Consider the following 27,109-nt stretch of genomic DNA (forward strand, 5'->3'; position numbering starts at 1 on the left):
GGATTTTTAAGATACCAAACTTGGTTTTCTCAAAATGTGTGCAGGACTATCGTAATTGGAAATTTACAAAACCACATTTGGATTTTATGGTAGGAAGTAAACGAACTAGGATATCCCCATTCCCAAATTTGGATTTTGGTCTTTTTTCATTTCTGGATTTCCACAGAACCCAATGTGGAAAGAATGAAAACCACACCAGATTTTACAACAAAATACTTGTTTGGATTTTAATATAAACAAATTTGGTTTCTAACTATTTTCCCTGTTTGGAAAATGGAACACCATTCATGGAAAATGATTTAATTCCATAGTTGGTATTCTAACTATCGAATATGGTTTCTTGGGGTTTTCCCTATCGGGATTTTCAATCAACCTTGGAAATAACGAACAAACCATGTGTGTTCTTTTTTTTTGCAATACTTGTAACACAGCTGTTCAACTGTTGTGTAAAGATCGATGTAACAATGAAAAAAAGAAAGAAAGAAAAGAAATCAAATAAAACATCATTTAACAAACTGTTGTGATTTAATGAACAATTATTTTAACTACCAAACAAATCATCCACTTGTATCAGACAACAAAATTAATACTATCTACATTGTTCTATTACAGCTAAGCCAATATGTTCATTGCCTAAAGGGTTCTCACCAGCATTATGCTGATTTGCAACCAAAAACCAAGGTTATTAATACATAAGTATATCTAGGCCAAATCATTAACATATCTATGCAGAAATTTAGCCATTTTGTATTGCCAAAATTACTGAACATGCATGTAAAACTTGACAGTAGATATATTGAAGTCACACACACATGCACAGTAAGTGCCCTAAGCCAGACTTGCAATCTTAAAACATGAAATCATGAACACAACTTACTATGACACCCAGAAATTTAGCTTTTTGTAATGCTAAACTTATATTTACTGAACATGTCCAACTTTGCAGTAGATATTGCAGTCACATACATACTTGCACAGTAAGTGCCCTAAACCAATCAATCTGAATGTTTTAAGGCCAAATAATGAACACAACTTATATGACATGCAGAAAGTTAGCCATTTTAGGCTTAGTCAAGAGCAATCTCCTTTGCAATCTGAACATTGTTTCGTGTTAGGGATTCTCCATCTGCCACCTCTGATATTGTGACGTAACCCTCTAATTTCAGCGAATTGGCAATGGCTCGGACATGAGTCATTTTGTCTTTCCCCCTTAGCAATCCAAGGTTGAACAGTTTTCTCATTTTATGCAGCTGCTCCATTTTAACATCTTTGATTGATGATTTCTGGAGGGCTACCATGACAATCAATTCAGCTGTACTCTGGGTCATGTCTAGGGCAAAAAAATAAGTGAAAGTTAATGCAACATTCAACAAAGTATGTCAATACACTTTGTTATTGAAACCTTCCAGCTCATAGACTCTCACACCTTAAAACTTAAAGAGAGAGAGAGAGAACCTCATCTTTTGGTCACCTTGTTAAATTTCTGTGGCCTGTTGTGGTAAGGAAAAAAGTGTTTTGCCCACTCATCTAACTAATTTTTTTTTACCACAATTCATTTCAAAAATTTCCCAAGGGAGAAGCAAAGAAATGCAATGTTCACAACAAACTTTGCCTCCTTTTAAAATCCTCAAATCCACTCACCTTCGTCAAAATATAGGCTGTATCGTTTGACCCTTTCAAACTGAGACGAAGGAGGACTACTGGAATTTGATGATTCACTTTCAGCACTGTCAGTTGACAATACGTCTTCTTGTCTCAAGGGTATTTTTACGTCTTTCTGTTGCCGTCGCTGTTCCCTTATTTTTTTTAACACTATCTCGAGTATAGCCTCCTTTCGCAGTCCACATTCAGGGAAAAGGACACTTTCGTCCTGTGCAATCTTCTCAACAAATTGGTCGACAACCATCGCTTCAACTTTGCTTCTGTAGTTGGGAAGTGTACTTCCTTTTGGCCATTTTTTTTCCACCTCTTTGGTGATCCTCTTTTTTCTGTTAAAGGGACAGATTATATATTTGATACATATCATTTGTTTGCATATTTTATTTATTCTTCTGTTAGACAGATACTTAGACGAGGACCATCAGCAACTTAAGTTAACTAACAAGTGTTACCCTCTGAAAATGAATTCGTTATTGTAATTGAGTAATCATCAAGAGGTAATTTATTGTACACAATCTTAAACAAGTCACTTGACACTTCACTTTTTGAACCCACTTACCAATGAAAATTTAGCAAACTGGCCCAATTATTTGTCCTAAATTTAAGGACTGTAAGGACTGTAGCTGGATCATAAGGTAGATAGCTCAGGGCTGCAAATAACAGTTGGTCATTGGCCGACCAAATTTTGCTCATGTCCGGCGAAATGTCAAGTGTGGTCAGACATAATGTCCAGACAATTTTTTGATCATACATTACTTTAGAGCAACGATGAATAAAAATCTGTCTGACCACAATTTTGTTTTGTCCGACCAAGTTGGTGCCTTTGTAGGACATATGTCCTTTCAAGTGAACAAAATTATTTGTAGCCCTGTAGCTAAATTTGGAAATAAAACTTCCATTCCATTCTTTTCACCAAAGAAAAATAACCTTAGTGTTTCATCTTGGTATTACATGTATGTTCAAAGAAATGAGAGGCTCTTGCCATCACCAGTAATTCTGTAAGTTTCATAAAGGAAGCTCAAGAGAAATAATTTTTCAAATGAGATCCTTTCCTGACAACACAAGAAATTTACAATACTGTTATTAGATACCTACTTTGTGTTGTAAATACTCTTGTCTTTACAGCTGAGATGCTCCCTCTCTTCTCTTGTTAGTAGTCTGTCATAGCTTCGGAATGATGAACAATCAATCTTCTTCTTTTTTTGCCCAAAAGGATGAATGTTATCTAGAGAAATAGCATCTTATTAATATTGGCCGTTCTACGATTAAATGTGATTCACAGTTCAAAGAGTGCTGTTATTTTAAAATTTAAAATTAATTTGATTAAAATTAATTTGATAAGAATATCAACGCTGATACTTGCCAATTTTAAAGAATATTTTAAGAATAAACCCGAGGCCGAGATTTTGAAAAGAATAGCATTTTGAGCTGAAAATTTGTTAATGCAATACAATTTAATATGTTTTTATCTGAACCGTATAAAATCCTTTATTTCTCTAAACGGCAAAACTTTTAACTAGCCAGTAAAACAATAAAAACCTGCACTAACGAGATGTTCGATGCTTATGACAGTTCGATGAACGGTACATTTATTATATAATTACAGTATGTATGATGTACGGCACAAAAGAAATAAACTAAACAGCAAAAAAGTATCATTATAAATTCTAAAACGAAAATGTCAAACGGAATTATTTAAGAATGTTCATGAGAATATTTTCAGCCTAAAATCGGCAGAAATATAAGAATATTCAGCTTGGGTCGGAAAAACAATATTCTTATAAAATAAAAAGAGTGTATCTACCATCTGGTCTGACAGCTCCAAGCTCTCTCTTGAAACGCTCTTTCTTTCCGATTGTTGCGATACCAAGTTTCTCAAGAGTTGAATCCTCTTCCAACCGTTTACTTTCCAATAATGCCCGCCCATCTATCTCTTCCTCGAGGAACTTCTCTGCAACTGCTTCACCAAATAAGCCAAAAATCCACTTTTTTACTTGTTCCGGAGACCAATCTGCAAATAAAATAACCGTCACTAGACTCACTAGTTCCGAGCTTCAACCTCAAAAGAAGAAAACAATGTTTAGATTCTTGGCGTCAGAGTTTCCCTTCGCAGACGTCGGCCTCGATCTAATTCGCATTTGGTCAAAGTTATTACATGAAAGAGTTATCAGGTATAAATTTGTTCTTTACAGAAGCATCTGCCTTTGATCATTTCTTTTAAATCGACAGAAGATTAAAAGTCGAATTAATCGTTGCGAATATAACAAAAAGCTTACCAATGACTTTCGCGGGTCCGACTGCATGTGTTTCCCGCCGTTTCTCATCGTTCTCTGTATCACCTTCTTCCTGAAAATCTTCGTCTGCACTTCTTTTTCGACTCAGTACACTAGCCTGACTCTTGGACATGATTCGCTCCACCTCTTCATCATTTTCCGAACTGGTATCAACCGTTTGCGAAACGCACAAAGGTGACGACCGAAAACCTTTTCCTTTTGCATACGACGACGAATACGCCAAAACTACCGCCAACAATCCCGCCAACACTATAAATAAAAATGCTCTTTCTGATAAATCCATGCGGCAAAGAGGGCGGGAAATTCTTCAACGCAACAGTTTATACCAAAACTGCTTTCATTTGATTGGTTGCTGATGATTTTGTTCCATTTGATTGGTTGGCTGCTGTTCAGGAGCTGATTGACTGCCCGCGCAACACAGGTGAACGCTGTATTGTGGCACTGACTGCTCATATGACTAAAAAGATGGCGGAACGATTGGCGGATCCGGCTCCTTCGTCGTTGTGTTTCTGCACTGAAAGAAGTTCCGTTCATGTTCATTGCCCTTGCGAAGAATGCCGTGGAAAGGCTGTACATTATAAAACTCAGGAAAGGCATCTTTCGGCCTTGAAACTGTTACAACAAGAAAATGGTGAGTTCATTCATTGTTTAGATCATATCACTAACTCTAGGTAATTAAGCGATTGTGGGCATGGATTCTTTGAAATCAAAGGTAATTTTGTATCACTTCATCGATAAAAAAAATAAAAAGCGTTCTCTGGTAAAATATTTTAAAAATTATTAGCTTTCGACAGCCAGACTGCTGTCTTCGACGGATAAAAATAAAGTTCTTCATTTTTATCCGTCGAAGACAGCAGTCTGGCTGTCGAAAGCTAATAATTTTTAAAATATTTTACCAGAGAACGCTTTTTATCTTCTTACAATGAATCCTGGTATCGGATCTTTAATATTTTTATTCATCGATAAACTTAACGACAAGCAGCCGTATTTTTAATTTTATAATTTAAGTTGAAACAATTATACAGCTGCTTCGATCTTGCTTGTCGTAAGTTGCAGTGTATATTATCCTTATAAACCTTTCGTTTGAACAATAAATAATAATAATAATAATAATAAGGGATTAAGGAATGCAACAACAGAAAAGTCAGGAAAATATAGCAGGCAAAAGGTACTATAATAATTTTGTTAGTGCTATAAAATTAACAGTTTCCTACTTTTTACAGCTTTTTGTTTGTTTGTTTATGTGTGTGCAATGTTGATCCTACTATATTGTTGCACCTGAACAAGAAACCGCTCAGATGTTGTTTTACTCCAGAAAATGTACATTATATAAATAAATTCTTTTGAACGAATGTTGTAGAAATCTGCAGAACATTGTCTACCAAAAAAACTGCTTTATAAAATCATGCACATGCATTTAGAATACTTACTGATACTCTGCATGCCAGTTGGGACAAGTTGGTAGTTCTTTAACTCTTTTTAACAGTGTTCTTTATTAGTGTACTTGTATTTCTGCCTCACCTACTGGTAACTTTTATCTTATATGAATAACACCTTGTTCAGAAAACATACATGTATAAGATCATAATTAGCTTGTTTCAGTTATATGGGCATCAACTTTACATATCCTTTGTGATTTGAATGAATGACCTGGTAGTCCTTCTTAACTAGTTACTTTTCTATTGTAGATGGTGGCCTCTTCTCTAGAAACTGCAAAGGACCTTATTAAAGAATGTGCATGTGACAGAGATGCAGCTCGAGCTAACAAAGGAATACTCATTGGAAGTGGCAAAATTGAGCAGTTGCAAAGAGATCAAGGAGAAGCAATTCATGCCTATAACAATCAAATTCTAACTCCTGAGGTGGCTCATTCATTTCGCAGTGCCTACCTACCATTACACAATGAAGGTGCAGGAGGAACTCTTTATCGCACTGGAGATGACATCATAGCCTTGCAGGGGAACCAAGAGATTTGTCTCAAAGTCATAAAATTCTACTTAGTGGAACATGAGAATCTTTTCACACCATTTGCCATTTGTGACGCCTATCAGTATATCTTAGATGATGATGGCCATCCATTGAGACATCAGCTCAGTGATACTATCTATGTCAAGCCTTTTCAGACATGCACTTGTATTGGCTTAAATGACATTGTAAGGCCAATCATGTTGTGGTTGGAACCTAATGGAAAATGTGCAGTGGTGGATCATTCCAGAGCAACCATCCCCCTTCCCAAGGTGATTGTCCCTGTGTATCCCCAACCTGGTGACATGGTCAGTGTGAAAGGAGACCGGGATGAAACATGGCATGCAGAAGTTCGACAAGTTGATGCTGAACAGAAGAGAGTGAAAGGATATTTCTTTGTTAAGCATTTACACTGGGAGAGGAATCACTTGTGGGTTAGGGAATCAAGTGCACGAACTATGGACAGTATAAGCTACAAAAGTATTATTGATATTTTGCCAGGGATATGGCATGGTCCAAACTGGCAAGAACAAATCTAACATTGATATGCCTTATGATAAGTTGGTAAGCAGAAAAATAATTCAAGATATTTGATTTTAGCTACAGTGTGCCAGCTCCTTGCAGAAATTCAATAATTAATTTAAATATTAATTTCTTTTTGCAGTTCAAAGTACAGTAATAAACTGGTGCATTAATATTGTTCTAAAACAGAAAAAAAGATAAGTGTATTAAGAAAGTAAAGGTTTCCTTGTAGAAATGCAGTTTTGCATGCCTGCATTAGTTTGGCAATCAAAAACCCATATAAGGAGATTTAAGGATTTTCCATGTTATCATGTCAAATACATGTGTAAATTTAGTGTTTTTTGATGAACAAAAATACATACTTGGAAAATATAAATTTTTCTGTTAGATTGCAATAATGTTCTAAATGAAGACTGCAAAATAAAATTTCCTTGTTTGTTTTGATTATTGAAAACTAAATTTGGGTGTTTTATCCAACAATTTTCCATACCATAACCAAGTATGGAAACTGAGTAGATGTGGATTTATATTTTACATGCAAAATACACATGTGGAATTTTGGTATTCATTTTTGATCAACAAAAATACATATTTGGAAAATAAAATTCTATTTGGAAATACAATTTTCCAAATTAAGAATGGAAAATAAAATTTACATGTTTGTTTTTAACATGGAAAACTAAAGTGAACTATTTCATCCAAAAAAATTCCATGCAATAACCAAGTATGGAAACTGAATGGATGTGGAGTATTTATTTTACATACAAAATACAAACGTGGAAATTGGGTGCTTTTTTATTGAACAATAATCCATACTTGGAAAATAAAAATTTATCAGTGGAAATGTTATTTTCCAAGTTAAGATTGGAAAATGGAATTTCCATGGTTGTTTTTTGTATGGCAAACTAAATTGGAGTATTTTATCCAACAATTTTCCATACAATAACCAAGCATGGAAACTGAGTATGTGTGGATTTTCTATTTTACATACAGAATACGCATGTGGAAATTGGGTATTTTTTCCAGTGTTATATCCTAACCTAGTCTACTTCGTGACGAGACCAAACTATGGAGTTCAGCAGCCATCTTTTTTTTAAGGCGCGTTGCATTCTGGTCAGTTTAAGGATTGCACCCAGGCCCCTGTTGCGCCGTATAAATCCCTTTTTTCTTTCTTTCTTTCTTTCTTTCTTTCTTTCTTTCTTTCTTTCTTTCTTTCTTTCTTTCTTTCTTTCTTTCTTTCTTTCTTTCTTTCTTTCTTTCTTTCTTTCTTTCTTTCTTTCTTTCTTTCTGTCTTTCTGTCTTTCTTTCTTTCTTTCTTTCTTTCTTTCTTTCTTTCTTTCTTGCTTACTTGCTTGCTTGCTTGCTTGCTTGCTTAATTGCTTTCTTAATTGCTTGCTTGCTTGCTTGATGGGCCGCAGTTAGGCAATTTTCTAAAAATCGCAAAATTCACTCTAGAGAGCAAGCAACTTTTCTAAATTTTGGTGGCAACTTTTTGATATTTGAGCAACTTAAGAGCAACTTTTGGGCATATTGTGAAGCAACTTTTCCTGAATTTATTAGCACAATCTATTCATGCCTAGCCGCTGTTCGCAAGCGCGAAACGGAGGAATTATGTTTCACCCCCCCCCCCCCCCCCCAAAAAAAAAAAAAAAAAAAAAAAAAAACCGGCAGTGGAGAAAAAGCTAGAAAAGTAGAAACCGTAGCTCACTAACTGCTGTCAGTGAAATGGCACATCAGTAAGATCTGACGAAGGTGTAATCGAAGGATAGTTAATCGAGGGTACAGGAATAAGAAATTTAATCGCCACCGTGGAATAACCGCTAATCGCGGGTTGTTTCAATTGGCTGGGCAGCTGATTTTAAAATAATTATGTTCACGTTGTAGTTAGAACAAAAATGTTGAACTCTTTATGAAATTTAAACGCAGTAAGTTAACTAATCTTGACTAGATAGATCAACTTTTTTTATCTTTTTTGCCCAAAAAAGTTTTCGTTGTAGCGCCTTTAATATATCCTTGTTTTTCGTTTTGCAAACAGAACGTCAGGAACCAGACATTAACGTCAACTTCAAGACATTACTTGACAAATGGAATTCGTAATGATGTAAAACAAAACAAACAGTAATTTTCCCTAAAAATTAGAATGAAGAGCAGCTGTAAGGCATTGCAACTGGACTTCTCTGTGTGGAATATTTCGTATTTCCTCCCAGTTAAGTGGTTACGTTCCAACATTACAAGACAAGGAAAAGTTGCCATCTTCAGGTAATTTCAACTACAGTTCTCTTTTTTTGAATAAGAGTTTACTTTCAATTTATATAGGAAAACTAGACCGACAAAACCGTTTAAAACAAATGCAAGGCTGGTCAAACAGCTAGCCCTGATGAAGCTAGATTGGAGTCAGTTGTCTTATCGAAATAATCAGATGGAATAAAGGGGTTGCGAATAAGGTATCAGCCTTACATAATTTCTTTTGAAGTTTCATTTTTAATCCTAATCTTTGCAAGGATTCCGGCAACAATTTCAGTGATGCTGTTTGTTCAATTAGCCCTTCGTTGCATAGCAGAAGCGTAAACTTTATCCAAACATTCAATAGATAACGCATTTTCAACATTTTTAATTTATCTACCGCGCACAATACCGTCGCAACCGAATTTTTTCCACACTCAATCAAGAGAAACTTTGAAAACGAGCAAAGAAAAATTCAAAAGGAGAAAGAACTGAGGTTTGCCAGTTCAACACATTCGCCCCTTTTAAGTCGAAATGGCTGATCATGACATACCTCAATACACAAAGGAAGAACCACTCCTTTCGCCCTTTAAAGCATTCAAATTTTGTTTTTGCGAGATTGAAGGTGGCAAGTTATGAGTCTGTAAAAATGCTTCACTGTTAGACAAGCGGTGAGCTAGTTATACAATGAATGTGGGCATTCTGTCGATTCATAACAGCGTTTAGCATTAGTTTAGTACCTGTTAAAATTCAACATGGTTTTGCTCAAAACAACCTGTGATATAACGGAACAAAATGTGAAAATGGTACTTTTGGAAAATAAAATTAAACAAAAGGAAGACTTTCGAGTAAAGGGCTAATTAAAGGAACACAAGAAACAGATGTTGAAATTTTAAAACCTAGAGCGGGCTAGTCAACACTTTAAATTTGAATAATAAGATCGCGAATAAGGTCATTCTGACAAATTAAGCATTTTCACCTCTCATATGCACCTTCCGGTATTTGCGAAATATAAATTCAAACAATGCTTTATGCTTGCAAAGCCTGCAGTAAAACAAGAAACACTGACCTTCGCCAAAGAGTAGGAAGAAGAAAATCGAAAAGGCGCACATTTAAATTTTTGTTCCGAAAAGGACACCAACGAAAGTCCTCGGTAATTTTTTAAAACCATTCCTTAGATATGCGAAAACAAAAAATTAATCACTAGCTGGCCAGGCTCATGACTGCGACACAATAAAATGAGCTAAAATGAAACTCAAGAAATTAACACCGATAGAAACAGCAACACCGGTACCTGCTCTTTCACGAAATCTAACTATATTTTCTAAGGTTCATTCCAACAGCTTAATCTTAACTCGAGAAACTGTTTGTAGCACAGACTACATCTTTTCTTTGTCCGAACATATTTTTTTAAGTATTCAGCCTCATCACACTCTCTCATAGCCGTACAGCTGGTACAGGCAAAGGGAAAGTGTTTCTTTCTTGCTTTCTTTTAACGATTTGCAAACCAGGCTACTTGCAGCAGCTATTAACTGCGGATAGTTCTGAATTTATAATCATTGCATTCAGAAAAGACTCGACAATTAAGAAAGTCGTTCTAGGCCGGAAAGGAAATAGACGCAAAACAGAGTATAATTTGCGGTTGGAAGGCATGTGTTGTTTATAGTGACAGCCAGAATTTATGCTAGTTGCATGTTCCCTAACATTATTGGTCTAGCAAAATGTGGGTTTAAAATATAAGTGTTTATTGACAAAGAGACTGCGACAACAGATGTCTAACACTTAATGGATGCTAATTTACCCCACAAAACAATGATCGCACCGGCGGGGGGTGGCCGAAAAAAAACAAAAAAAAACAAAAAAAAAAAACAATAAAAAACCAATAAGTTTTCTCAAGAATTCGGACTTTTTTCAATTTTATTTTTGGCTCCAAATGAAATATTGAATTATCGAATGATTGTAAAAGAAAAACAATGCATTTTGTATAAAGACTGCAGGCGCGAAAAAATGTCGCGATTAACTCGAGTAGGTCGCTTGTTTATTTAAACAGATGTTAAACAAATTCTCCAAATTCACAACATTTGTCGTAAAAGATGACAAAAAAGTGTGGAAATTACGTGTTGTGAAAATCGCAAAATTAAGTTGTCAGCTTTTTCCTCAGATCCTACGCACGAGCAAATCAACGGTTGAGAAAGAAAGAGGAAGTTCTTGAGGTTTGCGTTTCACCGCCTTGCTATCAATTTGTCGCCGCTTTGCTTTCTTGCACCACATGAAATATACTGTTCGTAGCTTGGAATTAGAAGTTAAAAGGCTGTAATCTAATGCAATCTTCAACAAAAGCGTGGGCGCTTTTCCCGTGAAGTAGTTTGTCGTGAATTTTCAACGTCATTATATTGCAATGGCTGAAATTCAATCCATCTCTAATGGACAATTTTACAAAACGTCCGGTACAAAAGCAATCATTTTTTAAACTCTCCAAACATTTTCAAAATCCTACAAGACATGCAGATCAAGGTTTTTTTTAAAAGACATCGTCCGAGGTGCTTATAATTCTTTCTCTCTGTGGCCCAATTCTTGTACGTATGCCATGTATAACGTCACAAACAAAACAAACATGCCAATCGGACATGAACGTCCAAGGCATTGACTGACAAGTTAATTTATATGTAAAATGGAACGCATATGGTAAACTTCCCTAAACTTACTAAACTTACACTATTGCATAATGACCGGCAGCCGAACAAGATCTCAAAAACACTAAATTACCGGCAGTACGATCACGACGATGTTTTTTAATTCTTGTAAATCAAAAGAATTTAGCCAATCTAAAGTATGTCGATTCAAACGAAGAGCCTACTCTAGCTTTTTTTTATTCGAAGTGATTTATCATCCTCCGAAGATACTCCGAATGCACTCCGAAGATATTCCGAAGATTTTTCGAAAATTGTCCGAACTCCGAATATACTCTGAGAGATGGTTCTCCGACGATTGCAGAAAGAAAATCCAAAGATCCCCGAAGAACACTCGAACCTGAAAGTGAAAGAAGAACACCCGAGGGATGCCGAAGAAAGTCGGGCACTTGAGAAGATTAGGGAAGGCTTTCAAGGATTCGTCTGAACATTTTGTTCGTGGGAACATTATTTCCTTTAGCTTCACTAAAAAGGAAGGGTTGGAGGATTCGGGAATGGTGACGTGCCATGAATTCGAAGTTTCGGATGCATAACATTTTTTTATGTCGCTTCGTTGTTAAGTTTTTATTCACAATGAAAGAAAAGCTGTTACGGAGAATTTCCCGTATTTAAGTCATTTCTATATTAAACCGTACTTAGCATGTTTATCATTTAAAAAACACTTAAAAAGCCAACAGCACCTAATTAGCCAAAAATAACCCGTTGATCTATTATTTTGGTCGTTTTATATAAAAAGGCGTGAGTTAAAATAATTAATTGTTCCTTTTTAGTTCCGAAGTTTTTGTGTTATTTATTTTTAGTAATAGCGGTTGTTTTGATTGAATACCGTACTAATTACTTAAGAGTTCCGCGCTTGTCGCATTTCTAAAAAGTGTTACATTTTCTCAGTATTTAATTTAGTTTTCTGATTACTTTGCTAATTGAGTCTCGTGCCGATCTCGCCTCTGCTATTCACTTCAATAGGATTAATTAACAACCTGTTGGTCGCTGACTCATCTTGTTTTAACTCTGAATACATTTGCTGACACATCTAGCTTCTTTAATTAATGTTTGGTTACTTAATTTACCAGAGGTGCGAGCGGTCGGCAAGAAACCGCTCGTTAACACTTTCTATCTATTCACTAGTTTTAATTTCGTTCGGTAGTTTTAATTTAGTGTTATTTTAGTTGTAACTTTCACCGCCAAGCAACGAACACTTTTGACAATAAACTCGGAAAGTTGAGTTAGAATTTTTATTAGGTTGCGCTATCCTCAAAGGACTTTATATTACTTTTCACATCTTGGTGTTAGCGCACTTATTATACTCGGTTAACAATAGACGCATGTACAAATCGTATATACCGTATTTACTCGAATAAGCGCCGCGGCGCTTATTTAATTTTTGGCGCCTCAGGTGCGGCGCTTATTCGAGGGCGGCGCTTATTTGAGGGCGGCGCTTATTAAAAATTTCGACGCCACCAAGAATCTAATCCTTTACATTAATTGAAATAACGTTTTTTGATTGTCACTATTCGCCTCTTGCTGAAGAAAGAAGTGGTGCTAGCTGTCCTAGCAAAGTTCACGGCCTTCACAACATTTACAGAACTACGTATTGTAAGAATGTTGGACAGAAAAACTAATGGGCGAGCGGTAAAACAATCACTTTGAACTGCAAAACATCGCTTTTGATGGAAAGAAATATCCAAGTTTTGTTTTAGAGTTGCTTTGTAGTGCTGTTTTTAGTAAAAACGGATTTCCTTGAATAAGCGCCGCATCCGGACTGCGGCGCTTATTCGGGAGCGGCGCATATTAACTTTTTTGTCCGAAATGCGGCGCTTATTCGAGGGCGGCGCTTATTCGGGGGCGGCGCTTATTCGAGTAAATACGGTAAGCAACCGCACTTGTTATGCTTTTTCGATTACATCTCTTGATTACATCTCTTGATTACATTTCTGATTACGGTTCGCTTACGAATAAACTGCTGTTGGAACCAAGCTGAGTTGTTGCTGTTGCTGTCCGTCCAGCTCGTGGTTAGATCCCGGTACCCAAGAGTGTAACGGCTCTTCCTTGCAAAGCGAGTGCCCCGTTTGAGTCTAATCTTCCCCGCAATTATCGTCACAGTTGTCTCGTTATCTCAAGTTCAGAGTTCGCCCGTTTCCCCGTACGCACACAAGGAAAAACCCACCGTTACAAAGCAATCATCACTAGTCTTTGGGTGCACTTTGCAGTAAGAGATCCGATTGTCTTAGGTGAACTTTAGCCGGACTTAGCTGTCTCGCCCTGCTCCTAACAGGCGTAAGTCAACCAAGCGCGGTATTTATCTGAGCCGCGAGAAACTGACACGAGACTCGGAAAGGTAAGAGGAACAGTGCTCACTGTTTGGAGCAGTCAGGGAGGTGAACATTGCAAGCATTAGCCCGTCGATCACTCGTGATCACTTAACAAACAAAATCTTCACAATGCCTTAGTTCTTTTTTTCTTCAGGTCATCATCGGCAGTCCTCAGTAGTCCTCAGTAGTCTTTGATTCTTCCTTGGGAATCTTCGGTTGATTTGGGTAAATAAAGAATAAAATTAATTTGGTTGAATTCTTCTCTAACATTTTCGCTCAGTATTTTGGCAAACTTGCTGCACATACACTGAATTAATTTTGGAAGCTTCTGTAAACAATTTCAGGCGGAAAAAGTCGACCATCAAGTATCTTTTTAAACCGCGCTGTGTTCTCTTCGGGAAGTGAAAGTTCTTCTCGGAGCTTCGGAGTTTGTTTTGAAATTTGTCAATTAAACAGCCGAATTCTGCCAGACGTCTTTATATAAGGCCTTCGCCGCCCTTTGTTTTAAAAAATGTTCTTCAGAGATGCAATTTTATAGCGACAAAAGAAGTCTCGAGAACGGATTTCGGGAGCCCGAGAACTCAAAAGCTTTCGCTCCCATCGCTTCGCAATTTGACACGCAAGTGTTGACAACGTGTTGACATCTTGCTGTCAACGCTCCAAGCGATAGCTAATCATATTTTTGCGTTTTGAGAGCAACGCATATTTCAAACGCTGTGGCTTGGCCGGTAGTCCCAATTTTTTTTTCGCTTCTCGCCTCATTCTCGTCCCCATAGCCCTTTCGTTTCTCTTAGCCGGCTGGGCCTTGGCACGAGAAAACGAAGGGCTCTGGGGATACAGGATTGCCAGTCCTAGATTCTAGGACTTCCGGTCTTCATGTATGCAGTCATGACGTTTCAAAAGAATGTATGAGAGAGTAGTTACGTTTTCGACTTCCGTTAAGGAATTCTTTGTTCCAAAACAGCCAATCAAAAAAATGCGAATTTATAATTCAAGAATCATATGTCCCCTAATCCCTTCGTTTTCTCGTGCCAACAAAAGTTCGAAATAAGTTCGAAATAACAACAAAAGTTCGAAATAAGTTCGCGGTCTAATATTTGTCGTTTTGTTTCGGATTCTAAGCAAAACCCTGGGCTGCACATGGCTTGAAATACGGCGGGTCGCCAAACATTTTAAACCTCGGACTCCTCAAGAAAGCTCCGGTATCCAGACGAGTGTACACATTTTCTTTAGGATTTTGGTGAGTCATTGAAGAATATCGAAAATAAACACGCCAAAATGTTTTGCCTTTGTAAGCATACATGTACGTTGTGAAAAAAATGCGTAACAATGATTTTTCGGGCCGGTTTCTTTATTTTTTTCTGGTGAAATAACCATACGTGATCACTATACATACCTGAAACGCATCAATAAAAACGTGTTATTCTCAGTCGACTTTAATAGTAGTTTTTTTTGGACTTAGTAGGAGTAGATTTTTGCATTTTAGAAAAAAAAAATTGTATTCAAATAATTCAGACAGACTGAAGCGGCTAATTCGATTAAAAATAAAACATCAGTTGGCTCCACGCAAAGGATTTTAATACATAAGTGAAGCGGACAGTAAATGTTCAACACAATCTTCAGTGAACAAGATCATCACAATGTTCCCCAAGTCATGAAGGAAAATAAGGCTATTAATTCTGTAAATTTAGTGAAATCTAATGGAATTCCTTCTGCAGCGTCGAACGACATGAAATTTAATCTCGGGAAGAAATTTATCACGTGCTAGGCAACTACGACGAAGGTCCAACTGATAGAACAAATATTCACGCTTTCGCTTCATTTTACAAGCTTTTACGCCTTCCGCATTAATTTATATAAAGCTGAGATTATTGGAGGCGATTTTTATTTATTTATCAAGTATTCTCAAATATAATGGTTTATTACAAAGAAGAAACATATCATAGCATTGGAATTCAATACCGGTAGTCTCCGTCTTTTTAATTAATTTGTCAACATTTCAACGATTTGCCTTAGCACAACGAAGGTATTTTGTGAAGTAAAAAAAAAAATAACAAGCGAAGGAATAATAGTAAATAAAAATTGCTTAAAGGATATGTGTCCGGACAAGGTGTCTGAAGTTGAAGTTTGACTTGTCAAGTCCCCATATAAACGCTGCTGTTATTTCAAAGCCGGTCTTCGTGCTCTACTAAAGATCCGCAAGGAGACAGAGTTAGCATTTTTCGTTTGCTTTCACAAAAGTGAAAAGAACGTACCTTGACAGCGTCTGGAAAAGAACATACCTTGACAGCGTCTGAAAACTAGTTTCGATATCTTTTTTTTTATTTTTTTTTTTTTTATTGCAATTACAAAAAAGAACATTAATTACACAGTAAAGTTACATACAATTTAGGAATAGGAAAAAAAGAGAAAAAAAAAATAATAATAAAGTTAATTAATAAATATGATATAATTACAATTCACTATTACAATTCTCAAGTTATTACACACACAAAGATAGCCTTAAGGATAGTAACATTTGAAATAATAACAATAATACATTTTTATTATATAGGTTTAATTATCCATTTTTTATTAAAATATTCTTTTTTTGTGATTTTACTTTCTATTTCATACTTAATTTTAATTTTGGCTTTAAACCCCTCAATTTTAGGAAGGGTTTGACTTCTTCTGCAGTCCCACAAGAACAATTTTTCAATAATTATGAAGTAATTTAATAGATCAAGTAAAGGGCATTTTTCCGTAAATATTCCAAATAAAACATCTTTTAGGGAGAGGTGGATTTTCTGTTTTGATAGTAGGTGCCAGTATGATGCAAAATCTGTCCAGAATTGTCTAGTGTGGGAACAGTTATAAAAGAAATGATTTGAGGTTTCTGACTCAGTTTTACAAAACGTACACAAATCATTGCTTCTGTAACCAATTTTAAGTAATTAAGTATTCGTATAAAAAATAGAGTTTATAACTTTATATTGGAAAGCTTTAACATAAGATTCAAGTGCAACAGAATGTGGTAATAAGAAGATTTGATTGATTTGGTCGATTGTGAAATCAAAATCCCTCTGCAATTTGAAGGTGATATTGGGAGGTTGAGCCTTTCTGGAAACAAGTAGAGAATAGTAATCTTTTGATCTTTTTTGTTTAATATCGAATATGTTATTCTCAAATGTAAAAGAGGGAGATAGGGTTGATAATGGTACATTCGCAATCCTTAGCTGTGAGGGTATAGAGTGTCGGAGGCCTGCCCACTGAAGAAAATTGGTTTTGTTAATCTTGTTCGAGAAGTGAGTGAAGGCAACGTTAATATCCCGGTCAAAAAGAAGATCATGCGTGTACGTGATTCCTGCCTCGCGATAATTTTTGAAATAAACCGGTTTTTTATCGATTTTTATGTCTTTATTATTCCAAATAATGTTTTGATAATCCTTTTCTTCAGCAAAGGTATCGCGAAATTCTGACCACCATTGCAGAAGTTCGTAGTAAAATTGAGAGGATAAATTGAAATCTTTCACATCATAGTTACAACTGAGAAAGAAGATCCCCCCAACGTGCTCTAACAGATAAAGAAAATATCTCTTCCATGTAGCAGTTGAATCATTAAATACTCTCTGTAGCCATCCTAACCTCAAAGATCTAATCATGCAATCAACATCTATCATTTTTAAACCGCCCCTCTCATATTCGTTTATTACAGACACACGAGTTACTTTATCTACACCTTTCCACAGAAACTTGAAAAGCAATCGATTCAGTTCACTTACTACTTCTGTTGGTGTTGGTAATATCGAGCAAACATAAACAAACTTCGAGATCAAGAAGGATTTGATTATTGTTATTTTACCATAAAGAGATAGGCCTCTCGAGGACCAGATATTAATAAGCTTTTTGATGCTGTCAAGTCTTTCGATAAAATTCTTCTCCTTTAGAAGTTTCGGATCGTATGTGAAATAAACTCCTAAAGCTTTGATCGAGGTTTTAGGCCACTTAATGCCGAATGGTTCTTCCATTTTTCCTCTAAATGAACCAATCCACATACCTTCCGTTTTTGAGGAATTGATATTGAGGCCAGAAATGTTTTGAAAAAGCTCCATCAGTTTAAAGAGTGATTTTGCTGAATCGACATCGGCTAATGTTGCAGTTGTATCATCAGCATATTGCAGGACTTTTGTTTCCTCTTGTCCAATAACAATACCTTTGATATCAGGGTTCTGTCGAATGGCGATTGCCAGCGTTTCTACCGCAATTACAAAAAGGTATGGAGATAGAGGATCTCCCTGTCGAACGCCACGTTCAAGTGGGAAGAAGTTTGAAGTTGATCCATTGTTTATGATACAGCTTTTTATGTCTTTGTAGAAAACTCTAACCCAGCGAATGAAGTCTGGACCGAAATTGAATTCTTCAAGACATTTTAAGAGAAATTCCCATTCAACACTATCAAAGGCCTTCTGAAAATCGATAAAAACCATTAAACCGGGAATATTTTCCTTTGCAGTGATATCCATAATATCGTAGATAGATCGTATTATTTCGCCTATAAAACGATCTTTTACATATCCAGTCTGATTTTGATGAATTATATCAGGAAGAACATTTTTTATCCTCCATGCAATTGCTTTAGTCATAATTTTTGTATCTACATTTACAAGAGAGATAGGGCGCCAATTTTCTAGAAGCGAACGATCTTTCCCTTTTTTTTCAATAAGAGTGATGACAGCTTGTTTTTGAGAGTTAGACATCTCACCTTTTTCAAAACATTCATTGACACATCTAATAAAGCTATCCTTAAGTACCGCCCAGAAGGTTTTATAGAATTCGATGGGGATACCATCATTTCCTGGGGTTTTATTAAGATCAAAGCTGTTTAGAAGGCGAAAACATTCCTCTGATGAAATGGACCCTTCGCATTGCTTTTGCTGTTCTTCAGATAATTTTGGAATAGTTAGATCGTTTAAGAACGCAGAGATTTTTTGTGTAATTTCTGGATCGATGTTTTTACTCTTATAGAGGTCTCGATAAAAGCGTTCCTGCTCCTTTAATATACAAAACGGATCTGTCTTAATTACGCCACTAATAAAAAGTTTTCGTATATGTTTCTTTACGTGATTTCTTTTCTCCAGATTTAGAAAATATTTCGTGCTTTTTTCCCCGTATTCATGCCAGCGGGCACGCGCTCGTATAATAATTCCTTTGGTTTTTTCTTCGTAGAAGGTTTCCAATTTTTCCTGAACAGCCTGATATCGTGATGCGTTTGAGTCACTTGGTGTCGTTTCAAGTTCTTTCTTTGCCTTACTTAATTCTTCTTGTAGAGTTTTTTCCTTCTCATTCCTTTCCTTTGATTTTCTCTTGGAGAAATTTATTGCGTGAGCCCTTATATTGTATTTAATCCAATCCCAGACACTCCGATGGTCTGAAAGTTCCTTTCTTCCCTCTGCAGCCCAAACTGGCAGCAGTTCTGTTACACTGTTTACATACGCATCATCCGCTAACAACGAGCAGTTTAATTTCCAATATCCAGGACCCTTTAGCTCATTTTCTAGCTTTCCAATTTCTAGCGAAATTGCGTCATGGTCTGTCCTAATAGCGGGAATTATCTCAGTCGATCTCACCATGTCAAATAAATTGTTAGATATCAGATAATAATCAAGTCGACAAAATATTCTTGGAGATTTTTGACTCCAGGTGAAACTCTTTGTATCTGGGTTTTTGATTCGCCATATGTCTACCAAATCAAGTTGACTTTGTAAGCATTCAATACAATTAGTAACTGATTTTCTTTGGAGCAGCACGCCCCCTTTTTTGTCAAGTTCAGGATTTAATGGACAGTTGAAATCGCCTCCTATGATGATATTTTCTTCTGATTCTAGGTTTTCTTTTTGTAAGATTGCAAATAGATTTTTGAAGAAGGTTATAAGATCTTTATCTTTGTTTGGAGCGTATATGTTAATTAACACATACGTTCTATCTTTGATGACAGCTTTTACAATGATATAGCGCCCCATAGGGTCAAGAATCTGCTGATGAATAGAACAATCAAATCCAGCTTTAATCATGATTGCGACTCCACGTGCGTTAGAGCTTCCGTGGGATGTTATGATCTCTGCACCCCATTCATTCTTCCATTGTGTTTCTGTTTTAACTGTGGAGTGTGTTTCTTGCAAAAATATTATGTCTGCTTTGCGTTTTCTGCACCAAGTGAACATTTGTTCTTCTTTTTTGAAAATTGCTAATGCCCTTTACATTGAGCGATACTAATTTAAAAACATCCGCCATTTAGCATATCTGATTTGATCTGAAGTTGGAAACTGCAGAAGAAGCCAAAAAGAGAGAGAGAAAAAAAACCTATGGTGACGAAAAAACATCTTAAGAGTAAGAGAATAAATTATCTTCGAAATCAAAGTAATATAAAGAAAAACTGTTAAAGAATGTGCGCATTGAAAATAACTGAGATTTGCAGGCGTTGATTGGGGCCTATCAGTAGTAAAATCGAATTTATAATTAATTACCGCGTCGCCGTATACAAGAAAATAATTTATACAAACTACAAATAACGTAAATACACAAAATGTTTCTCTACCGTGCATTTGAGCTCATCAGCCCTCAGTCTGCCTAAACTGTGCTATTCATAATAAGTCCATAGTAAGGAAGATTATCGGTCTCCGCACCCCTATATACTTGTCCATTAATAATTAGCTTGTCAACTTTGAAAAAAAAAACTGACTGTTTCCCTTGTTTGGCTTTCTTTAGTACTGGGTACAGTTTCTGATGAATTGCATCAATCTCTTTGGGATAGTCGTGAGAAATTCCTATTCCGGTACCCTTCAATTTTTTAACCTTTGACATTACGTACTCTTTATCCTGATAGAAACTAAATTTGGCGATTATCGGCCTAGGCTTAGTACGTGTTTGCGAGTTTCGCCGAGTTGGTAGGCGATGCACCCGGTCAAAGCGAATTTCATTCATATCTTCTCTTATTATTCCCAGTTTCTCTTCCATCATATTTCTCACTAAATCTTCAGTTTCTCGCGGTGTCTCACCTTCTGTTTCGTCGAGATTAAATATCTTTACGCTTTCCCTTCTCGTATAGGCCTCTAGTTTGATGTTTCGGCACTTTATCTGCTCCATCTCCTTTCTAAGTTTTCGCACCTCTTCGCTGTCTTGTGCTTGTTGCGTGCATAAACTCGCCACGCTGGGTTTTAGTTCTTGTAGTTCTTTCTTCGTGTTTTCTGCCGCCTTCTTTAATTCTTTGTTTTCATCTTCAATGGTTTTTAGACGATCCTTCAGAGTAGCAATTTCGGAAAACAAGTCCAGCAGTTTATCCATCTTGGCCTCCAAATTAGCCAGCCTTCCAGAAGCTTCGCACCAATGGTCGCCATCACACTCTTCATCCGTTTGAGAACCGGTAGATTTTGCCTTCACTACACAATCAAACACACAACACCGCTATAAGGCATGGGCGCGTTGGTCAGCCAAGCCCAAGATAGACATTTATTGACACATCAATAAGATACAGGAGTCATAATTAGAAGATATAACTGTTAGCTTACATGCACCACAGCCGGACACGTAAACCCTAAAAAACCCGCTACGGGAAAAAATAGGGACCGTGTACCCCCAACCAATGCTATGGCGCGACCTTTGGGGTTTTAAGGTTTACAACAATTTTGCAAAAGAAGCAAGGTAACAAATAAATAAACAGATGAAATAATCTAAACAACGTAGTGTGAAGCCGAGGAAGGCTGACCGTAGAATGTCACAACTTTCTCAACGGACACTTTTCAAACCGCCTAACCGTGAGGCCTCACGCACTACCCTCGCCCCAGTTTTCTGATACGTGTCGGCAAAATATTAATTTATGTTAATCAGGACCAACACAAATTACATATTTTGCCTTCACTACACAATCAAACACACAACACCGCTATAAGGCATGGGCGCGTTGGTCAGCCAAGCCCAAGATAGAAAGTAAAAGAAAGGGCTTGAGCTCATAGAGATAATGATTTAGATACTTCAAGCCTACTGGCGAGAGAATCTTTAACATAAATGTTCTTTGCTGTGGCAGTAGCCCATCGACCATGGCGCTGAAGGTTCCTTTCTGAGACACCGGAACTAGCTGCCGAAGTAGCGCCCCCTGACCTAGTGGAATGCGTACTAAACTTAGAGATATCAGGCACAATGCTCGCAAAAGAGTTCTTAAAAGACTGTCTATAAGTTGAATAGCTGATAGGCTTATTTACAGAAATAAGACGCTTACGATTACCAGAAGAGGAAATAGGTCTAAACAAATATTCGTCTGAATTATCAGCAATAAGAGCTTTCTGCATATACAATTTGAGCAAGGTGCAAGGACACGTATCCGTACGCGTTTCTGCGATAACAACAGATCTCCCCTCTCTTAGTTGGTCAGTCTTGCTTTTCTCAATATTAATGGTCATGAAACCCTCACTAAAGAGAACATCCTTGCTACGAATAACGCATAACTCAGAACTTCTAAGAAAACCAGAAAATGCAAGAATGAACATAACTAAATTTCTCAATTGCAAAAGATCTTCTAAGTTAAAATCTGCAACAAGAAGCTTTAGGTGGCTCACATCCAGGGGTTCCTTCCTGTTGGTTGAAGGCTGGCTAGCAAGGCGAAGAGCTCCTTCTTTAACAGCGATAACAGTGGGGTGTGTAGTAGGCGAATCGACTCCGGCAAGGTGGTGAGCCCATCTAAAAGCATAGAACGCACAGTTAATGGCGGAGGCAGACTTGGACGACTCAAGAAGGTGCTGCAAATAAAGGGCACAGTCGATCGGTCTAACGGGAAAGTCCTTGGAGTCCAAGACTTCTCTGGCGAAAGCTCTCCATTTGTTGAAAGCCCTGAGGTAGACTTCGGATGTCCCGGCTGCTTTAGAAGCTAACACTGTTGATTTAAGGTTCTCTTTCAATAGGGACACAGTGGCAGTGTTCTGGGTCTCTGAAGACCAGAAACCGGAAACGAAGATATCTATGGAAAAAAAACAAATGAGAGATACGAAATATGAGAGATAACGAAAAACAGCATATAAGGTCCGCCGGCGGAAATTTAATGTGGATTCAAACAAAAACAATATTCTCTCTAAGGAATATCGATATTCGAGGTCCGTACATATCCGCAAACATAAATACCCCTCAAGGGTGAAAACGCATAGAGAAAAAGGTACAAGCGAAAAATCAGTGCCCTACAGGCAAAAAACAACGTCAATAACATCAAACTCTCATAGCCCTCAAGGCATACCCCTCTAAGGTTTAAATACATGGTAAACAAAATACCCCTCTAGGGCAAAATAGCTGATAAGGAAGACACTACTACACAACTCGGAGCGAATAAATAAGGCGCGTAAAAGAACGACTTAACAACTAGTATTCTAAGCATACATAACCCCTCCAGGGTATGAAGCCATAACAGGTACGAGCAGCAGCTCAAATACCAGGGACACGAAACGACTCGCGTGAAAAATCAGAATCTAGTCTGGGGACGATGCCAAAGTCAATACGCAGAGCTAATGAAACAAAAGGGATTGGCCTACTGCCAAAAATAGAGTTCTTGGCTTTTCCTCTAATGAACAAATTAGGAAAATTAGGCAGGATAACCCAGTCATGAATAAATGTACTCCAGTGTAAACCATCTGAACACAGGATGGGCCAGAAGTGGGCTGATCTCCAAAGGGGAACAATTAGAGTTCCTTTTGCACTGCAAAGCTTCATGTGATTGATAACTTTACAAGTTAAATAGACAGGAGGGCACAGCCAATTATTGTGATGAGACCAATCCTGAGAAAATGTGACCTTGCACGGGAAAACGTACTTTAACGCTTTTTCGTTTAACGACTTAAATCGTTAGTTAGTCGTTAGATTACCGTTAGGACGACTTAGAAAATCGTTAGAAGCGTTAGAATGGTCGTTAGAAAAATTTTCTTTGTCGTTAGAAGCGTCAGAAAAATCGTTAAAAAAGATCATGCACGTCGTTAGATGTATCAAGAAAATTCGTTCAAATCGTTAGTGAAAATCGTTAGAATCTCCGTACAAGTCGTTAGTTAAAATCGTTAGAATCTCCGTTTAAGTCGTTTGAAACGTTAGAAAATCAGTTAGAATTACCTTTCAAGTAATAATGTGAACGCTAAAGGAAGTAATACTTGTTGGATTATCGCTCTGTTATCGTTTAAATCGTTATGTTAGTCCAATTGTTTTATAAACGCACCTGATGATCATCGGTGTATTCGACTCGTGTTTAGGAGAAATGCGAACACGAAGGCAAGCAAGCAAACAAAACAGTTTATCTATACCTTAACGAATTTTTAATAAAATTATGCATACATTGAAACTCGACTGGACTTCGTTCCTTAGTCAATTCTTTAAGAAGTTGCCAAACATCAAGAAGTATCATCACTTCCGTTTCTCCAAGGAAAACCCTGGAATGATCTACTTCAAGGAATTCGTGTCTTCTCCAGAACAATCGTTCCAGTTGTTAAAGAACAATGTTATTCTTCCGCCTGCTTCAACCCTTCCTCGCGAAATCAAACCCGATGGACTGACCGAGGAACGCAAGAACTATCTTTACCGCGAAATAAGGCAGTTTTGTAAACCAGGAACCGAGCACCTCGTAGCTCCAGCGCCATGAATTTCCGAAACGGCTCTTTTAGAGTCAATGCGCCCTGCTTTCGTCGTTTTGGACGTTTGTAGGTCGCTTAAAACGGCTCTTTTAGGAGCCACCAAATCTATGAAAGTCATGATCAACATTGAGTTATCTGAGTACTTTAATAATTGCGGAATAAAGTCTATTCTTTTTATTAAATTAAGAGCTGTAAACTGCGAGAACCTTCACCTCCATATACGCTCCACATGGTATCCGGTCGGATCATAAGCCTTCCTTAGATTAGCCCCAACCCAAAGTCGAGTAGTCCTCAACCCAAAGTTTATTTTCCCCAGTTTAAAAGACTCTTTAGACGCCGTACTTTTCAAAAATAATTTTCCTAAATTGACAAAAAGACGCCTCTTGATTCAGACGCCAAACTTTTTGGCCGTTCCTAATACAGTTCCAAAAAAACCAGTCAAATTACATTATAATAATCTATGAATTAGATCGGCACATTAAAAGTACGGCGTCTGAATCAAAGGCGTACTAATTTAATTCAGACGCCGATCTTTTCATGCACAGTAAAAACCCGCGTGTAAGAACCTAGGGATTTAAGAATCTTCTGGCAGAAATTTGCTTTTTTAATACCCCAAAACATAAGAACCTGTTTAGCCAAATAAATTCCAAAGTCATTGAAGTATGGAAAAGTTGCCGCCAGATTGGACCTTTAAAGTTAAGGTTTTATAGGTTTTGTGATTGTTGTTTGACCAAAGGAAAATTTCCATGTAAGAAAACTGAACTTCGGTCAATATTATTTTATATAAATATATTTTTATCGAACGACTATTTGGACTAAGTCTCGTTTAATTATTTCAGTATTTAGGTTGCGCGCGCGAATGGCATCGTTTCATGTTTGCTTTAACCCATTTTTGTTTTTGTTTTACAAAATTCTGTCCTTAAGTCCGTCTGAATTCCGTCAATAATTATAAACACGCACCAGTTCTTGAATAAGCCTTCTTTGTCCATAAAATCACAAGTATAAACAATTGAAAAGTTTTAAGATAAAAAGGGAAAAAGATCACACGTTCCTTGCGCGGGCCACTAATGAACTGGTATTGTTAATAAGGCCAAACTGTAAACAACTAAGTTTTGAAATTTGTAGTAAACCTTGCCGCGAATGTGTGACATTCCAATAATTAAAAATATTTTTTGTTGGTCCATGTTCGCACGCGCGGGAAAGTCACAAGTTTCATTGAGTATAAACAATAGAGAAGTTGACAAATTCACATTTACCTCAGGCGGGCCACTGACAAACTGATATTGTAAAGGAAATCTTTACTACAGAAAGTTGCTCCTTGTTCCGTTCGCACGCGGCCAAAATTTAATTAATTTTGCGCGTGTGACGAAATAATCCAAAATTATGGTGCGTCACTAAGTGAAAGACACTAGTCTGCGCGCTGTTATTTATTAAGAATTTGCTTATATAAGAAGTTTTAAAAGCGCATTAAAGAAATTTTTATCAATAAAGAACTGAGAGAAAAACTTGTTATTTTAATCTTAACAGCGAACATCTTACACTTAAATTACTTTTTTTCTCTTCGGTCGATGAAGAGAGTGGATATAGCGGGACCTGGGGCCAAGCAATCGGTTGCTATGACAATGTTAAACCGGTTGTGTCCTGGGCACAAAGTTGCTTCGCTCATCCTTAGACGTTGCCCAAACGTTTTTGCCGAAATAATTTTACACTTAAAGACTTTTTAACGCTAAAGTTAAGGAGAAAAACACTAAAGAAACTTCCTCGCACTGCTCATTTTAATCTGATGTGGTCGAAGAGTCGAAAATATGCGACAGTTATTTTACATCTGCAGCGAATTCTGCTTTCGATGTCCGAAAGCACTGTTTTATACCATTATAAACACTGAACTTTCGGTAAGTAATAAAGATTTTATCATTTGGAAATGATTTGGCGTCCTTCTAATAAGCTAGACTAGTTCTTAGACTAGCTGTGTATCACTTCTCGTTCAATTTCTTGCTCAAAGCACATGTTTCAGTCGTAATGTCTTCTCGATCTCGGCGCGAAATGATAACTTATGATTTTAAGCTTACTTGGCAAAGTAAGTCCGCTCGTTTATGTTTATGTCGTTAGCCAATTCGTTAGTCCGCTCGTTTATGTTTATGTCGTTAGCCAATTCGTTAGTCCGCTCGTTAGAGTCGTTTGAAAAAGTCGTTAGGCACTTCGTTAGAATGTTCTCGCAAGTCGTTAGATATTTTTGCTTGAGCGTTCAACTCGTTAATAAAGTCGTTAGAGCGTTATGAAAAGTCGTTAGTTACTCGTTAGTTAGACGTTAGTTTTTGCCCGTTTAACGAAATATCGTTAAAGTACGTTTTCCCGTGCAAGGTCACAAATGCGTTGACCCCACTGGAACCAGGCTGATAGAATCTGGAATTGAACAAGGGGATCTTGGCGTTGTAAGAACAAGCAAACCTATCGCAGGAATGTGGGCCCCATAACTCGTCAAGGGCATGGAAGACTTCATCATTGATAGTGTAATCATCGTAGTCGATAAATTTACTGACATCATCAGCCGCACTATTAAGGTCTCTTGGGATCCATTGAACATCAATGTTAATGGCATTAAGCAAACAACTTTGATAAATATCCATGGCAAGATCCTGCAACAAATGAACTTTGGAACCAGAGTTAACAATCCGAACGACGTTCTGGTTGTCAGTAAACCAGGTGACTGTCTGTGCTTTCAAAGATTCGTTAAACGCCTTCAAGGACAAAGAAACAGCTAACAACTCTCTGTACGTAGAACTCTGAGCTTTCTCGAAATCCGACCAGTTTTGATG

At 37.1% G+C, this 27,109-nt stretch overlaps 2 protein-coding genes across 2 annotated transcripts; one reads left to right on the forward strand and one right to left on the reverse strand.

Moving 5' to 3' along the window:
- Nucleotides 1-503: 503 nt before the first annotated feature.
- Nucleotides 504-5,767, reverse strand: LOC144658539 (uncharacterized). Its single transcript, XM_078518964.1, has 6 exons — nucleotides 5,384-5,767; nucleotides 3,936-4,565; nucleotides 3,464-3,670; nucleotides 2,755-2,884; nucleotides 1,642-1,988; nucleotides 504-1,330 (listed from the first exon to the last, which is right to left on the reverse strand). Exons 2-6 carry the CDS (start codon nucleotides 4,234-4,236, stop codon nucleotides 1,068-1,070), a joined length of 1,248 nt encoding a protein of 415 aa, XP_078375090.1. The 5' UTR covers nucleotides 4,237-4,565; nucleotides 5,384-5,767; the 3' UTR covers nucleotides 504-1,067.
- LOC144658540 (uncharacterized) lies at nucleotides 5,070-6,816 on the forward strand. The gene is made up of 2 exons (XM_078518965.1): nucleotides 5,070-5,121; nucleotides 5,642-6,816. Exon 2 carries the CDS (start codon nucleotides 5,642-5,644, stop codon nucleotides 6,455-6,457), a length of 816 nt encoding a protein of 271 aa, XP_078375091.1. The 5' UTR covers nucleotides 5,070-5,121; the 3' UTR covers nucleotides 6,458-6,816.
- The last annotated feature ends 20,293 nt before the right edge of the window (nucleotides 6,817-27,109 follow it).

Source organism: Oculina patagonica, chromosome 6 (assembly GCF_052425735.1).
Source record: "Oculina patagonica isolate OP01 chromosome 6, crgOcupat, whole genome shotgun sequence".
Classification (NCBI taxonomy): Eukaryota; Metazoa; Cnidaria; class Anthozoa; order Scleractinia; family Oculinidae; genus Oculina; species Oculina patagonica.

Bases quoted from the DNA above. Each gene is read 5' to 3' on its own strand.
- LOC144658539 (XM_078518964.1), bottom strand. From the start codon at position 4,236: ATGGATTTATCAGAAAGAGCATTTTTATTTATAGTGTTGGCGGGATTG. The intron at 2,885-3,463 runs GTAGATACACTC...CTATTTCTCTAG, and splicing joins TGGAGCTGTCAGACCAGATG to ATAACATTCATCCTTTTGGG. The intron at 1,989-2,754 runs GTAGGTATCTAA...TCCCTTTAACAG, and splicing joins AAGAGTATTTACAACACAAA to AAAAAAGAGGATCACCAAAG.
- LOC144658540 (XM_078518965.1), top strand. From the start codon at position 5,642: ATGGTGGCCTCTTCTCTAGAAACTGCAAAGGACCTTATTAAAGAATGT.